The sequence below is a fragment of the Manduca sexta genome, chromosome 18 (assembly GCF_014839805.1).
Source record: "Manduca sexta isolate Smith_Timp_Sample1 chromosome 18, JHU_Msex_v1.0, whole genome shotgun sequence".
NCBI lineage: Eukaryota > Metazoa > Arthropoda > Insecta > Lepidoptera > Sphingidae > Manduca > Manduca sexta.
In genome coordinates this window covers 11226009-11243965 of record NC_051132.1, presented here as the reverse complement: position 1 = coordinate 11243965, position 17957 = coordinate 11226009, and the positions used below count along the sequence as shown (strand labels likewise).

At 35.3% G+C, this 17957-nt stretch overlaps 1 protein-coding gene across 1 annotated transcript; it reads right to left on the bottom strand.

The window, feature by feature from the left end:
* Window positions 1-441: 441 nt before the first annotated feature.
* LOC115441605 (synaptic vesicle glycoprotein 2A) lies at window positions 442-17705 on the bottom strand. Its single transcript, XM_037439859.1, has 14 exons — window positions 17150-17705; window positions 14742-14911; window positions 13573-13721; window positions 11695-11842; window positions 10939-11101; window positions 10522-10740; window positions 9903-10023; window positions 9274-9294; window positions 9110-9235; window positions 8794-8886; window positions 8277-8557; window positions 7808-8019; window positions 7286-7445; window positions 442-7133 (listed from the first exon to the last, which is right to left on the bottom strand). Exons 2-14 carry the CDS (start codon window positions 14860-14862, stop codon window positions 6968-6970), a joined length of 1980 nt encoding a protein of 659 aa, XP_037295756.1. The 5' UTR covers window positions 14863-14911; window positions 17150-17705; the 3' UTR covers window positions 442-6967.
* Between the last annotated feature and the right edge of the window lie 252 nt (window positions 17706-17957).

Below are 17957 nucleotides of genomic sequence, written 5' to 3'. Positions count from 1 at the left end.
TCAATAGTTATGTGATACGGAGCTGGTATTTATTTCTTACTAGTGGGCCCAACAGACATCTTGCTACAAGCCGCGTTTTATGTTAATTTATTTTTTATTTTTTTTGTTTTCGGCAACAGCGCCACTCATTGTTCAAGCTGGAACTAACTAAACTCTTACAAAAAGAATATTGAAATTGGCTAGATGGTTAGAGAGATTATATGTACGAATAACTATTTTCATACAAAAATATCACCAAAATATTCCCGTCTCTTTACGTTGATTTTTCAAAATTATTGTTTAATACAAACCTTGTCCTGATAATTGGGAACACACCAAAAAAGGAATCAAGCCAAGCTGGTTGAGGGGTTCTCAAGTGTTGGTCTCACATACACGTGGCAACTGATTCTTATTTACGTAGATATCAAGGGGCCGTAATGAAGTTCCTTAAAAAAACACACATTATTTGTAAATATCAATGTATTTATTGGTACGAGTATATTTACACGTCGCTATTTCCCGATACATATTCAGTCTATACGTCTACACACACAACTCTACATAACAATATTACGGCGTTTACACACATTCTTACCACATTAAGGTTGACGCACACTTTCATACTAGCAACAAGGGCCGGAGCCAAGATACCTTTCTACAATCGTTAACGCTTTTAGAAAACAGAAAAATTATATGCGAAAGACATACATAACGTTAGCGTTAACGATTTTAGAAAGGCATCTTGGCAACGACCCCTTATTATCTCAAAATATACAATATGTTTGGAGAAACGGTCTTATGCTATGTGGCGTATAACTTAAGATAGTCTGGTGCCGGAAAGTATGCGTCGATTTTAATTTTAAATTACCCACTTTTCATTCAGATATGGAACCAGACAGCGGGCCAGGGAATATAATGAAAGTTTATATAACATTTGACGCTTTACACATACCTAAGTATGTCTATATAACCTCTAGACCCTTATACTAGTTCTGGTTTACACTCTAATCTCCCACCGAAACTTCTCAACCATACCAAAATTGCTACATCGATTTTTCTCCTCATACAAAACATTACCTTCTACTTTGTTACATACGGTCAGTTTTGGATACGCGACGCCACTCTCATGCCTCGGCCAATATTGACGTAAAATATTATTTAGTGTCACAATTATTATGGATGCGTAAATGCTCTAGTCTGATTAAATACAAAGAAAATACATTAAACATAAATAACGTTTTGGTAAATGAAAAGAATACTTTTTTATAGCTGTCATTATAAGCTAAAAGTGAATAGTACGCATATCAATGTAAGATTTGCAAGAAATACTTCTAAGAGAAATCTTAACTTTTCAATTAACACTTATATAATCGTCTGTACCCAAAACGAGTATTGCTTTATAAAAATAAACTACAAAAAGATAGTGAAATTATTTCGATAAAAAAAAATGAGAATACAGATTAACCTGGCCCTTATTTTTAATCAGGCGCCGCAGACAAAATCGCGAATTCATTTAGAAAAATCTCTACTTTTAATAATCTTTTAGATATGCTTAGGTACGTCAAATTCTCTGTGTGTCACCACACCTTACTTATTCTCTCGCATACTTTGCTCCTTTACATTCAGTCTCTTCCCGATATGAAACGATAACATTTCCTCATTTCCTTAACATTGGCATCGCCCCGTTATATTGTTACTTAGTTTATTATCATAAATTGTGACTTCGGCCATGGAAAACATTTTTAATAAAAATAAAAATTATTGTAGTTTACGATGAAACGGGAACTACTTTTACGGGAATATGTTTCCCAGCAATAATAATTCATATTTACTGGTTTTATGTATTAAAAAGATACTTTGAAGGTCCTATAACAGCCTATTTTTCTATTCATGGGGTCTAAAGTCCAAGTCACAATTTATTTTTATCTTATTTCATAAAACTTCTACACCTCATTAATTAATTATTATCGATATTTTACTAGAAACAATTAAACGTAGCTCACAAAATAAACATATGGCAAAAATGGTATTAAAGATAGGGAACAGTGTATTTTTTTATATTATGAATACCCACCCATAAAGTGTACAGTGAAAATAATATACATTGTTTTGAAAGCTTTACAATCTGGTACAATCAACATCGTACCTTTGGTATTTGACTAAACTTTTATCGATCATATTTGGCTTAATCTGATATAAGCAGCAGATTTTAAGGCAAATGCAAACCGCATATTAAACGTTTAGAAGTAGACATACGCTAAGTTTAATTCGATAACATTAAGAGATGGCACTTAACACTGCCGAGATATAATATTGTCTGATTACTGGCAGAGATCTAGAACCAAAGATATATCCAAATATGACCGAAAAAAGTTTCATTGAATACTCCATAGCTGATAAATGGATATTACTGGGTTTTTAAATTTCACTATGTATATTTATGTATAAAATATATTTGTTAAGTTCTACCAAAACCGATCACGACGACACTTTTACGTAAGCGGATGAGTAATATGAAATTTGTGACAAACAGTTATGTATAAATTTCACTGGCTTACTATAACAAGCTCCTATATTAACTTTTACTCATATCAGAAAATGATATTAAAAAAAAAACATGTTGGTAAATTTTTTAAAACAAATTGTCATGTTTCCCTATTTATGTACCCTTTGGGACTATTGGAAGTTTTTACTGAAATAAATATAGTATAGTAAAGCATAGAACCTTGTTATAGTGAGCTATACTTATGTTTGCTGTATATATACTGCCATTCTCATATCAGCCCTGTCTTTTATGTATCCTTGTAAACGGTTTTGATTGTATTTTTGTACGTCGAGTATATTCAATCAGACAGAATTTATAGCTTTGGTTATTAGAAATAAAGCGATTGGCAGGAGAAAGGGTATTTAGAGACAATAGTATGGTACGGGACGCAGTGAAATATATATTATATTAGTTGATTACATAGTTATTGATTGGAAAGGAAAAATATATTATGTCGCCTAAAAATGCAGACTGTGAAAGTTTTGATAAGTGTTCCAATTTAAAGGAAACAATTTTTTATGAAAATATTAATAGTCTCATAATGACCCAATCTCCTTTATAATGTTATACATACTTCAATTCTTAAAATACAAATTATCTACGGATGATAAAAAAATTACGTTTATTACACAACCAATATTCATAATTTTATATACATCTTATCCCAAAACATCAAACGCCCACTGTACAGCCATACAATAAATTTTGATATTTTTTTATTGCATAAATTCATAGAATTTTAAGGAATTGACTAGTGTTTGCGTGGATTAACCTTTTCTTTGACCCTTTATATTGTAAATGCGAAATCAAATCGAAGTGGCCTATTAGAATTACAATATAAACTTACCTCTCATTACCAATTTGAATAAATATAGCCTCCTCATAATATTAGAATTATTTTTATTTGCATTAGTTTTTGAAAATCTAATCAAAATATAAAATTTTCTGTTCGATTACAATAATTACAACATTATATGATGAACACCCATCATTATGTTTATTAATAAGATTTTGCTGAAACATTATTGAGATCAATTATAATCATTACTAGATTTTTCCATCTTGACGAATATACAATAAATATGCTTTTTAAATGATATTTTATAATATTCCACTCCTTTTGCATACACATTATTTTCATCGTTAAAGCCCCATCCATTCTTGTTTAAAATTCATTGCAAACACCGAAGTATAATGAAGTCTTTTTCAAAAGCCATAGACAGATGTTACCAACCTGCCAAGAACCTACCAAATTGGTATAAAAGTATTAAATAATACCCAATCCTTTACGAATTATTTACCGCATCAATAGTGCAATCAATGATACAACAAATATATTGCTATTATTGATTGACCAATAATAATATTTTAAACTTAAAAATTACAAAATACAATACATATATTTTTTTGGGAATCTATATTATACTAAATAGGTGCATAAACCTTATTTCCTTTATGAGTATATGAAAGAAAATGTCTTTAAAATAAATTTATAAACTAAAAGCAGTCTATGATATCACTTAAAATAAACGATATGGCAATACTACAGCTAATTTATTACTACTTCATGGTTTAATCACACATTTTTGTACTACTTACTTATGCTCACTGCAAGCTGACGAGGTATTTGATTACCTTTATATACCCCATTAAGAAATTTCGTTCATAATTTACAGTAACTTAGTACAGAAAAATGTGATTGAACATTTTGTTACAAAATATGGCGAAAGCCTCTTGTTTATCGAACGTGATTTTTCGACAATAATAGTTCAATACAGTACCGATTGAGCCTTGTTACATAACACGCAACAATAGCTTATTCCGATTTCAATAAACGATACCAATCGATTCGAAACCATAGCTAAAATAGACCAACCCGAATTAAGTGTACAATATGCTGCAAATGACCTACTCTGATTGGTTCGTTATTGCAGTTGATCTGAAGTTATGGATTCAGATCGTTTACTAACGTTGGCCGCGAATCCCACATCAGGATTTCTTGTGGCCCCTGCATGGAACACACAATCATTACTTGCAACGATTATTAGCCCGGAACACGCGTGCGATTTAAGCAACAGTATGATATGAACCCAAGGCCTCTCAATCCGCTTATTCATCAAATTCTTTTTCTATCAAAATCCGAACAAATATTAGTATTTATCTGTTGTATATAGTCAATCGGTACATTCATGTTATTCTAACTTTACGAACTGAAAAAATAATACAACCATTGTCTCCTTCATCTCATACGATATGTTCAACTTCGTCATTCTTCATCTAGTCGCATTATGTGGTATTATTGTAATTTGCGCTATATTACCAGGGGCATAAGATGGATATATTTTTTTATTTCACCTCATTTACATATTTTAACTTTTAATTTAAATACCATATTCCTTATTAACCTATATTACAGAAATTAAAACTATAGTAAACAAAGAACTAAAGTTTATGGTACTTCTAGCAAGTTGGACAAGTTTTTCTAAAAAATAAAATAAAGATTTTGATGTTTATCCATTTGAACTAGATTATTAGTTATATTAATTAAATGTGGCAGCATCGTTTATGATTTATATATTTATGAACTTAAAGACGCTATAATACATTTTCAAACAGTATTTATAAGTATCATGGCATGAATCCTTAAATTATTTAACTGAAAAGCACTATAGAGTTTACATGACGCTTAAATATCCAGTGAAAATTAGCACTTTAAATTATAATCCTCTACTTTAATACAAGTGAAAATCTACCATTTTGAAAAGCTATATAATAATTCTACCATTTTCTACTTCGTTATAAAAACATTTATATGGCAACACTATTGAACGTTCAAAAGAAGTAATTCAGTCGGTTTTAAACTATTATTATTATTACTACACGACAGGTATAAAATGTTAAGTCCCAAAAAATATAAGATGCCTGACAAAACCTTATAGTAAGATATATATGCTTATTTTGAAATATTAAAGATCCAATCAAGCTCCCAATTATTAATCAAAATATTAAGGACTTAGCATTGTATAGTCCTCAACAATCATTATTAATTACTTTATTGTAATGGCTAAAATTACTTCTGAAGTTAATCATAGCTATACTACCTAGGGGTTTTGTGTATCATGGTTTGTGTGGTAAATACTCATTAGTGTATAAAATTCTGCAGGAAAAGCATTAAAAAAAGCTGTAGTCGCAGATATTTTTAAAAAAATGTATTGCGAAGTGATTTATGACAATTATTATAAATCTCGAAACGGGTTCATATCAAAAGGACATTTTGATGATTAATAAGTCAATATGTCATTAGATGTTGGAGGTATCTACCGCCGATTACACAAGATACGATACCAAAATATTTCGACACATCAAATGTTTTCATACATCGAACATTGTGGTGGGAAAATATACGTATTCTCTTTTACAAATGTTGTACATTTTTTAGTAGTTTTAATAGATAAAAAATAATTACACTGGACGTCACACTTGTGTTTTAAAATGGGAATGAGTATCGTTCTTCAGTCATTTCACTTTGGTTCGTATTCACGTGGCAAGTAAATATTTGTTAGTATTGACTTTTAAAAATATGTTAATTAGTAAAACTATAGTTTTTCAATACTTTTTTGTCATTTCATAATATGTCTTTTCTAAACAGGGACTGCAAATTGTTTCTATTTGAGAAATAGGAAAAAAATAATTAACAAATTCTAAACTCACAAAAGAGTCATACTGGTTAATAACTTTTATGGTTACGAATTTTATTTCTATAAGCTATAACAACAAAATATATTTTATAGGGTTCGTTAATATTAAATACTGATAATGTAGTTTACTCGAAATGTAATAAGGGTGTTAATTACTAGTTATAGTCACTGTCATTCGGAGTTCATAGACTTGTGACTAAACATATTTTATAGTCACATTGAGTTCGGTATAAAAGCTACTATTGAGATATAAGTTACAACACGTTATCAACATATAATAAATGCAAACTGTCTCTCAACCGGGTCACGTCGCATAGTATCGGGCCTAAAATATGTTGAGTAGGCGATAATACATAGAAACATTAATTGTGGTAATGCTTTGCGGTATGACCCACGACGAAATCTATCGTTCTAAGGCCTAAACTTCAGTTAATGGATCGACACAACCATTGAAATTTTATGAAACTCAAGCAAGATCGTGATTGACGTGTGGCTGGGTTTGAAGTGATACCGGCCCGCACTTTTACATAGATCGAGCGAATTGTTCTTCGATAATTGTTTTATTGCTATCCTTTTAAGGGAACGAAACGGCTCAACTGAATTTGAACGCGTTTTCGTTTAGATGTTATTATACTATCAGGTCCGGAGGTTTGCAGGCAGGCATGCTAGTAGTATTACGTCGTCCAGTCCACGGGCACCACCGGCCGTCATACCTGGCCGTCTTCTGTGCCGGGCTGGTTGTGGTTCAGTGCGTGGGGAGCGCGGCGAGCGTGGCGGCGGCGGCGAGCAGCGCGCACAGCACGGCGGCGAGCGCCGCGCCCCCCGCGCCCGCGCCCGCGCCCGCGCTGCACCCGCGCACCAGCGCTGCGCCCGCCAGCGACACGCTCACGATCACGCCGTGCGCTGTACATCTGCACACATACAATACACGACAGGTTACTACTTACTTAATGTGACTATAGACAAAATGGTAACGAACATCAAGTAATGCAGTGTCCGATATAAAAACTGGTAAACTTATTCTAATGAATATGTTATATGCCACAATATCAGCGCCACTCACCTCAGGTTGGCCGGGTACAAGTCGACGACGCCGACCGCCACGTTGAAGAAGATGAGCATGACGAATAGCCGGTACACCGCCTCCACCACGTACAGCATTGTCTCAGTCTGCGCTATGTACAGCAGCGGTGACAGCAGCACGCACGCTATGCATAGCCCCACTGAGAATCACACAAAAATTACTCTGTTATGTCATAACAAATTTGGTATGTCTATATATATTCATATGACTTACGGTATTCAAATTAACAATGTTTCAATTTGATCAAACTCATTGTAGGGTAAATATACAGAATGTTATAGAAAAAGTGTATCTTTAGCAACTTCGCAAATTATTATCTAGTCAAATTATAACACAATATTTGTCCTCATATTTGAATCTGTAAAACGTTAAACATTATTTAGATTCAGTAAAATTTTTAGTCCACCACCAGTTCGGAAAGCAATTTCTACCAAGGAAAAACTGACAAGAAATTCGAGTTTTGGTCTTTTCAAAATGAGTTCACGTATTGGTGTATTATACCGGTGGGCCTGAGGCGGGCGGGCAGCAGCGCGGCGACGGCGGCGAGCAGCGCGGCGTGCGCCTGGTAGCCGAGCTCGGCGAGCGGGCCGCGCAGGCGCGACGTGAGGTCGGCGTGGCGCGCGCAGCCGCCCTGCACGCCGCGCACCACCGTGCGCTCCAGGCGGCACCACGCGTCCAGCTCGCGCCCCACCTCCATGTCCGTGTCGATTATACTAGACAGACACACAACAATCTATTATTACCTCCATTGCATAAACAATTTTACACAATAGATTCCTTTAGACGTAAACAAAAACGCCAAGAAAGTACAAAAAAAAATGTTATTGAATTATAATAATATGTATATACTACACCCATTTAGATTTCAGGCCCATGGACTTTTGGAAAATCATGTAATTTTGTTACCAATCATATATTACTAGTCACTACCCTGAAATTCTTATATCATTTATAAAAAAAAAACACTCACGTGCTATTAACAAACAGCGAGCCCTCGAAAGTGGCGTACGACGTCTTTATATTAGACAGCGCTACGTTTGCGAACGAGCAGTTTTTGAACGCGACGTGTGACATCAGCATGTCACGAAATGTGCAGTTGACGAACGACACGTTCAGGTAGTGAACGTTCTCTAGTGTTCCGTTGTAGTGCTCGTCTACTAGCGTACGGTTCTCTATGATGCGTTTGGACGCTTCGAACTCTTCGCTCTCCATGGCGACGACTGTTGATGGTACGTACGATGATAGGTAGAACTGGGAAATAAAAAAAAAAACACTGAAAAACTCAAATTATATTCTTTCTTGTAATATAATTATGAGGAGTGCAATGCGCTGAAATGTACATAAAAATATTTTAATTAAAAAAATATGTACTATTTCTACACAAGCCTAAAATTCGTCGATATAATCTGACTCGAAGGACCTATATTATCAATCCAGTATGATATTAAATAATGAGGAACTTTTCTCTTTGTTGATAAATAACTTACTTGTATTGCTGTGGAAAACAGCAACGCCCCACCAAGCGAGAGCGTCGTAGTTCTGTACGTTGTCGAAAACAGCTGGAAGAATGCCTGCCAGAACTGCGAATAAAATTTATAAATTTCAAACACCAATTATGTTTGTATTGCGTATTTAGTGACGTGATCGACGCAATAAATAATTTTAACACAGTCCATATTATATGTTTGTAGTGTGTCTATAGTTAAATATAATATGTTATTAAGTCAGTAATGAACAGTGTCTATTAGTGAAGTAATTATGTTTTATCGTTCCTTAGCAACTAGTAATGTTTCTGTGCCGTACCATCTTGACGCTGTGGCGCACGTGGTGCAGCGCGGGCGGGCGGCGCTTGCCGGGCAGCGCGAGCTCGGCCGCGCGCGCCGCCGCCTCGCCCCCGCGCCGCCCGCCGCGCCCGCGCCCGCCGCGCCGCTCGCCGCGCACGCGCCCACCTTGCTGCACACCGCCACCTGGTTGCTGCTGTGGATGCTCTGCAGAAAACATATCACCGTTACCCAAGACCAACTCACTAGGTTTTGATAGCATATCGATATTTAATTCCTATCATTACGATTGGACTAATTCGATTTCGTTCATTTTAGTTTCAATAGTAGATCTCTCATACTTATATAATATAATAAATAATAATATATCAGCCCTGTATTATATACTTGCCCACTGCTGAGCACGGGCCTCCTCTACTACTGAGAGGGATTAGGCCTTAGTCCACCACGCTGGCCTAGTGCGGATTGGTAGACTTCACATACCCTCGAAATTCCTATAGAGAACTTCTCAGGTATGCAGGTTTCCTCACGATGTTTTCCTTCACCGTTAATGCAAGCGATAATTCACAAAGAATACACACATAATTTTTTTTTAGAAAAATCAGAGGTGTGTGCCCTTGGGATTTGAACCTGCGGACATTCGTCTCGGCAGACCGTTCCACAACCAACTAGGCTATCGCCGCTTCGCTTCGTACTTATATATGTAATAAAAAATGCTACTCAAAATATCATGATTATTGTTTGGATGTGAATCTAGAAGCGAATATTGAAATACCGTTGTCTATTTTTGTACTTATCGAATATATGCGCGTTACCTGGTAGACCACCATAGCGTCAACTTCCCGCCCGACGTCGAGCAGGTACCGCGGGGATTCTGGCGTCCAGATCAAACTGATCAAAGACGCGAGGATCGGCAGAGTGCATAGCAACAGGTATCTACAAGAGATATAATTCAAGATTTCTTTTAAATATATCACGCTGTTTATCCACCGACAACATGGATATGTCTGAATAAACATAAACTTTTTGAGCTATGTTTTTTATGGAAACAACTTTGAGACAAGCTGAACTGAGTCCAATGAAAATGATCCGGTTATCATAGAACAATGGGCCAGAAAGTGGTCAAACAGCGCTATGGGAGTGCAAGTCAATATTAAACAAACATGTCCACGAGAAGTTAATTAGTTGTAAAGAAGTACAGTTCAGCTTAGCGCAACAATGATGAGTGTAGACTGATCGACCCTACAGATGTGCTATAGTCCGCGCGTGAGCTTCGAAGAATGTTACTAAATGTTGACCCAATATTTTAATGCCGTGATTTTGTCGATATTACGTACTTACATCGATAACGTAATATCGACAAAATAATTAAATTGAATCATTAAGTCAACAGTCTACTATATTCTCCGGAGCTCGCGCGCAAAGTGTACGTACCTGTGCCAAGCGCTGAAGTGCTCCTTGTTCTCGATGAGCGCCAGCGCGCCCGTGCTGGGCAGCAGCGCGCGCGCCAGTGCGGCCGCCAGCGCCGCGCCCGCCGCCAGCCCCGCCGCCGCCGCCGCCAGCGCCGCGCGCCGCCAGCGCGACATGCACACCTCCGCCACGTACGTGAAGCTCGTCACCACCGCGCCGCCCGAACCGATCGCCGAACAGAACCTGACCGCCAACAATATCGCAAATCATAGATACTACTCGCTATTGGCACTTGCGATTCACTATGGAGTAGAAGATATTATTCTTTGAATTATAATTGGATTATTACAACTACTCTATATGAAGTGATAGAGGTGCATCAGTGTTAGAATAATTAAGCTAAAATCATCTGCATCGTCTGCTAAAGGTTTTATTACTCACCTGGCCATCATGAAGGTCCCATAGGTGGGCATGAAGGCTGCGATGGCCGCGAACACGGCGTTGACGGCGAGGCACGAGAGCAGCGCACGGCGGCGGCCGAGCCGCTCGGCGAGCATGCCCCAACCCACCGCGCCCAGCGAACCGCCCACTAGACTTATCATCACTGGAGGAACAACAAAACATACCTTAGTATTATACATGATATTATGGGAGTCATACAGTGCTATTTTTTTGTATTGGTAGAACAAAGTGACTATACTCTCTTTAGTCAAATGTCGATTAACTAGATATGCCTCTACACCATACAGAGTGTACATTTTTGATATCTATCAATAAAAATATTTAAATATCCATAATCCATATCTCCGAAAGCGCATGACATAATTTGATTACTACTTATCTTATTTTGTGAACATCAATAGGATATTGAACCGGATTGAAATGCGGATGACGTGCACTGTAATATATTGTATTACTATTTTACTTTAGTATATTTTAATCCAGGAAGCTAGCAGCTGAACAACAATAGAGTGGCATGGCGGGCTTTGTCAAGGGCCCATTAGTTCAGGGGCTCTAAAATATACGTTTTTTTGTGTTTTGGGACCTCCTTGACCTTGTATAAGATCGCCGGAAAAATCTATATAGGTACAGATTTTCCATGTTAGGAAGGACCCCATTGGGTTAATTTACCACAGACCTTTACAGTGTAGTTACGCCCCTGGAACTTAGTATATAAAATCGAAATGATCATGTTACCGAGCCAGTTTTTCTCGTGCGGTAGGATGCAGAGCTCTATCTCGGCGGAGGGCAGCACGAACGGTATGGCGGCCAGCTCCAGCGCGGCGCCGGCGAGCGCGAGCGCCGACGCGACCACCACGCGCGCCTGCGCCACTCCGCACCCGGCCTACACAACAACATGCAAATTTTAGATAATTTGTAATGTATCTGTTTGTAACTCAGGAATTCTCGGAAATAGGTGAATTTAATTTATATTACTAGCTTTTGCTTGCGGCTTCGCCCGCGTGAAGGAGTTTTTCGGGATAATTTTTTTCTGACTTACATGATATGTATCGTTATATTATGACCAAATTACATAAAATCATTATAAATTGTAACCTATGTGTTGTTCTGATGTATAATCAATATATCTGTAAAGTTTCATCTAAATCCGTTCAGTAGTTTTTTCGTGAAAGAGGAACAAACATATACATCCATACGTCCATCCTCACAAACCTACGCATTTATAATATTAGTAGGATAAATAAAGTTTGTGAGAATAATTTGATCGGCTCTATTGCCGAAGGAGGGTAATGTTTTTTTGTTAATACTCTTTACAAGCGTGAGGAGCTTCGTAGCGCGAGGCCATGGGAGGTTGCCCCGTTCGCCGCCCACTAAGGCCGCCATTGCTTCGACTAGGATCGTTTATTATAATAGTCCGTTAGTCATTATGACCACGCGTATTCTTTATTTTACTTACGTCATTAAGTAATTTATTATGACTTGTCAATTTATTATTCATACAGTTTGTGTGGAATAAATTTTACAGTAAAATAAACATTTAACATTTTTAAATGCATAATGGCGCGCGTGGCATATGTTTATCAAATACAGGAATCATTAAAGAAACTTTACACCTGTATCAATAATGACATAGGTAACTTTTATTGGCTTAGGATTGTGAGAAAAACGAAGACTATGCACAGGAATAAAATTGGGCTATAGTACTCGGCAGTAAATATTACACATCAATAATTATATTATAAATGCGATAGTAGCTGTCTCTCTGTTTGTTACGCTTTAATGGCTAAACCACTGAACTAATTTTGATGAAATTTGGTACGTAGAAAGCTACATTACGGAGAGAGGATATAGGCTACTTCTTTTTAAATATTCCTCACAATATAATTCGACAGGAGCTAAGCCGCAAAGAAATGTCAAGTCAAGCTTTACAAAGAGATACAACTAGGCATTATACATCGCACATTGGCTTTAGAAATAATTATGATATATGCCTATAACTTGCCAATGCTTTTTATATAACTCTACAAGTGATATCTACTATTGGGTACTATATAATATTATGTTAGACGATATCCATGATCATGAAGCCCCTTAAATGTTATGTATTACTCCGATTAAATTATATTCTAAAAATATATAGTTTTGCGTCACAATGTGATAGAACGTGATTATTCTCGTATCAGATACACAAATATATTACGCAACATAAATTAATTATATCAAGCTATAATGATGATAAGTAACAATATTTAAAAACTGATTAGTCATTTATAAAACATTTTTGTATGACAAGCTCAGGTTGTTGCTATCTTATTATCCATAGGAATCTAAAATCTAAATTTAATCCATTATAGGCTATATATATTGTTTTTGTCTGCCAAATAAGATTACAAACAATGTAGCGTGGAGGTGTAAAATATACAACTTCTGTGTCATTTGATTACGATGAGATGAGAGAAGCAAATGTGTATTGCTACTTAGTCCCTTTTACACTGACTTTTTTGACAGACTTTTAGTAGGGCTGATTGTTTTCATTGTCCTTACAATTGATTACCTATTTCGCAATATCTTCTTTGTCCTTTGAATTAAAAAAAAAAAGAAAAATGTAATAACCTGTCTAAGTGCATCCTCGTGGAACTGCTCTAGCACACTCGCGTCATTGTAGTCCAACAGCTCACCGCTCTCGTTCCCATCTGGCACGTTGTCTGGCGGACTGGCGGCCATGTTTATTGTGTTCCCGGGCTCGCCTGCACCATCGGTGCCTGGTGAATTAAACACAATATTATAATAAAGCTAGGTTTATTTCCAGTGTACCAGGGTATATAAGGCGTACCATAGGTGTCCCCAGGGCGACAAGGGCTGGCTGAACTACTCTCCATTTGGTTTATCCATGCTCACGCATTTTTGTATATACTTATGTTAAATAATTGTGACTATAATACTATCACGTGCCCAGATAAAGCTGGGTACGATCATGATGCATATCATGATGTATAGTTCGGCAATAAATTGCTATGGACAATACATTTTCTTTCTCTATGATGACCAAGTTCGTAATAATCAAAAAGCAATATATTTCATTATTTTTTAAGACAATCTTCTATTATATTATAAAACAAAGTAAAACTGTGTGTCTGTATGTGATCGATTTTATCAAAATCTACTGAAAGGAGTTTTGTACGGTTTTTACTAAAAGATAGTGCAATTCTTGAGGAAGGTTTAGTTAGTATTTCCACGCGGGCGAAGCAGCGGGCCCAACTAGTTCACAAATAAAACATTGGCATCAATTAGCATGAATATAACGGAACAGTTCGTGTTGCCTCGTGCCTACCCCGCGCTCTGCAAGGCCAGGGCGAGGACGGCGTCGGGCCATTTGTCATACAAGTTTTTGTCCTTAAAATCTGCAGTATATTGAATGCTTGTAGGCACGTTCGACATTGTTGTAAGAACTATTATGGTTCTTTGTTCTTGGATAAGAATCATTGAGATCATAATAAGAGACCTTCTTTCATTTGTTTTTCTGGCTACTAAAAATAATTATGATACAATCATATTTTTTATTCATGGGTATTGTAAATCCTTGATTCTTCAATACAGATTTCTTTAAATTCAATTTGTTATTAGTCTCGATTATGTATCTATTATCATGCTAGCTTATGATGATCAGCCAGATGATATCCTCTGGCAAACATGGATATCTCCACAGGTTTTTAGATCAATGTGTTAGAAGCGGCGTGCAACACAGCGTATTAATATAATAAAGTCTAATATATGAAACTTACATTCGCCCGCAAGCCTGTGCTCGGTGTATGTCATAGTGCGCGATATGGAGCCGAAACTGAGCTTGGACGAGCTCTCAGAGTCGGAGCGCGTGCGCACCAGCCACGCCTGCTCCTCCGCCATGCTGTACAGAGTTTATGCTGTCACCGTGTACTTCTAATGGTCGATACATCTGCAACACATAGACATACAATATTTTTATTAACTCTGTCTAACTGATACATGAAACATTCATGCTAGTTTTTGTATTTTCTTTTGCTATGGGATTCATCCATAGAAAATCACATTTGTATGGTAAATTCATATTACCTACATTCAGAAATATAAACTTTACGTCTTTTCCCTTTTTAAGTGTAAGAGGGGTGACATACATTTTGCCAACTATGGTATGTCCCATGAAACAAGAGGCGAGCATATTGCCAATTACTGGCCACCATTCTGAAATTACATTCCTAATTTAGTTCATACAAAAAGATTGATGGTACCTCTATAATTAGGATGATAAACAAGTTGTTAATATGATAACATGTAAACTAATAACATGACACAAAAAAGTATTCTAAGTATTCATTCTAGTTTCATAATAATATTACCTATTCTTTTTTTATTTATCAACAGTACATGTTACAATCAATTATACTTTTACGACAGGCCACTTAAAGATCAACCGAACAACAACAAGAACAACCTAGAAATAGAACAACCCTCACAAAGTATCGCCTGAACTGAAAATTCAAATCGGGAACTTTTGTTCCATATTCCTATATTTTGCTAAAAGACAAAATAGACAATCTCTGCATGTCTTCATATGGATATTTATGAGACCTTTTCTAATGTTGTTATATCTCTAAGTCCTACATTCTTGGTTGTAGTATGATTGACGTTCAGATGAACAGACAGACATTGTTAAACAATGATACTATACTATATTTGTTTTCAGATGGAATCACAGAAATCAGTGCATTGTTGTTATAATAAGTATATAGATAACAGTAAATTATTTGAGTCCTACACAATTGTTTATTGTATACATTATTGTTTTGTAGTTAATGTGGTGTCACATTACTTAATCACTTGTTTGTTCATGAAATGTTGATATACATACAACTATTATATTTATTTAACACACTTGAAAGAATAATACTGAAACCTAGTGATTTTTTATGGAATTGGAGATCTTTGTGTCTATAACACATGAATAGTACTAAATAAAGTTTGATGAGGCTCTGCTATGTTGGATGTTTAATGGCTCTTATAAATATCAAATTAATTGTGCCAATATTTTAGTAGCCATATACAGTCATTTTGACAGTACATTAAAAAGGTAACCACATATTTGTTTTACCGCCTAATATTGTGCTAAAAATAATAATTAATTAATATTTTAATTAAAAATACCAGGATTTCTTGAAGTTTAGTGTGAATGTGGTGTGTGCTTTAATGTATTTCTGATTGGAAGTGAGATGTTGACAAATTCTCTTAGAGTATAAGTAGTGGCATTAAGATGTGTAAAATTAAAATTATTTATTATAGATATTTATTTTGCTTAAAACTTAAGACTTTTTAATTTTATATCTGCAGTTTATGTAACTTATTGTAAAGTGTTATTATCAAGAACATAAGAATGTGGTTTAATTTAATAACACAATGTCCAAAACGACTCCTTACTGTAATTGCATTTAAAAAAAATGCCACAAGAGTTTCTTATCATTCTTTCAAACAAGCTTTATAATAAATTAACAGTCTAAATACATATAATGGGTAAATCATATAAATCAATACTAATTTATTTATTTCTTATATTATGTCACAGATACATGCTGTTTAAACAGATTTAATACCAAATGTGTCTGACACTTCACTCCAGAAAACCAGGGAAAAGCAACTTGAGTGCCAAAAATTTTGGATACAAATAGTTTAGCTATATCAGATTTTAGTAAATGTTTCATTAGTACTGTATGGAGCTGTATAGGGGTATAATGATGTATTGTTCATCAAAAGCATTTTGATAAAAAACAAAGAACTTAGATTAGAATAAATGTAATATGACTCAAGCTTACTTCATGTTTCACTTGAGGCAGTTACTATAATTGTCGCAATTGCAATGACGCTCTATTGAAAGTGATTGCAACATGTTTTAAACAAAAAGATCTAGTAGGTGTATTTACATTCATAATCTTAATTATGCGGCATATATGTGATTCGTCACAGAGTCCCTAAAGGAATGTTTATTGTTAAGTTGGAGTTATAGCGTTTAAGGAGAAAGATGTTTTCTTACACTGAAAATCCCGATATAAATAATAAATAAGGTTATTTATTAATAACACAAACTAAAATAGAACTAGAACACCGATAATAACTGAAAAAAGAAATATTTGTCTAACAAAGTGATACAAATATCAAAACTCACGTTTTAATTGTAAACCACTAACGAAAAATTATTTTAATTACTTCAATACCACCAAAAAGCACATATTTCACATCTAACAAGGAATTTTAAAATAAAAACAAACATAAAACGCTACGGCAAGAAGACAAATTCTACACAGTAATATGTAACTTAATCACACATTTCAACAAAAACCGGCAACAAACAACTAGAGCTATCTCTTTTCCCCATAACAAATTATTATTGTAAGAATTATCAGTTAGAGATAGCGATTATGATCAGTATTTCGTATAATAAACACTATTTTATTTTATAGCATTACAATTGGAATGAATGAGAGTACATGAATGATTTCAAATTTAAATTACAGTAGTGATGTATGAGTACAGAGTCAAAATGTAGATATCTTATTTTTATATTCAATGCATAATAATTATCGATTAGTTGGATGTATTGTAAAATTTTGGATAATTGATTTAATTTTTAATACTGTCAAAGATTTAATCACAGCAAACGTAATAAAAGTTTCATATTATCGGGACACTTATTATAAAAGAAATAATATAAACACTATCAAAGCCGAACCAATACTAAGTATAAATGTCTACGGCCATTTCTTTCTTATTACAATGCCATGAATATAAAAATATGATTGTGCAAAAAGCTACTAAACAGCAATTATGATGCAAGGACATTTAGTTCAAGGTTTATTGCAGTAGGTAATAGCTTTGAAAAGATGCATAATTTCCCACCTTTAGCTTGAAAGTATTCGTCATAATTATTGATTATGTTCTAGGCGTTTTTGATAATGATGCTCATTGATGTCTAG

Excerpts from the sequence above, each read along its gene's own strand:
- LOC115441605 (XM_037439859.1), bottom strand. The coding sequence starts at position 14,862 with ATGGCGGAGGAGCAGGCGTGGCTGGTGCGCACGCGCTCCGACTCTGAG. Across the intron at positions 9,295-9,902 it reads ACGCTATGGTGGTCTACCAG|AGCATCCACAGCAGCAACCA; the intron begins GTAACGCGCATA and ends TGTTTTCTGCAG. Across the intron at positions 8,020-8,276 it reads TCGCTGTTTGTTAATAGCAC|TATAATCGACACGGACATGG; the intron begins GTGAGTGTTTTT and ends GTGTCTGTCTAG.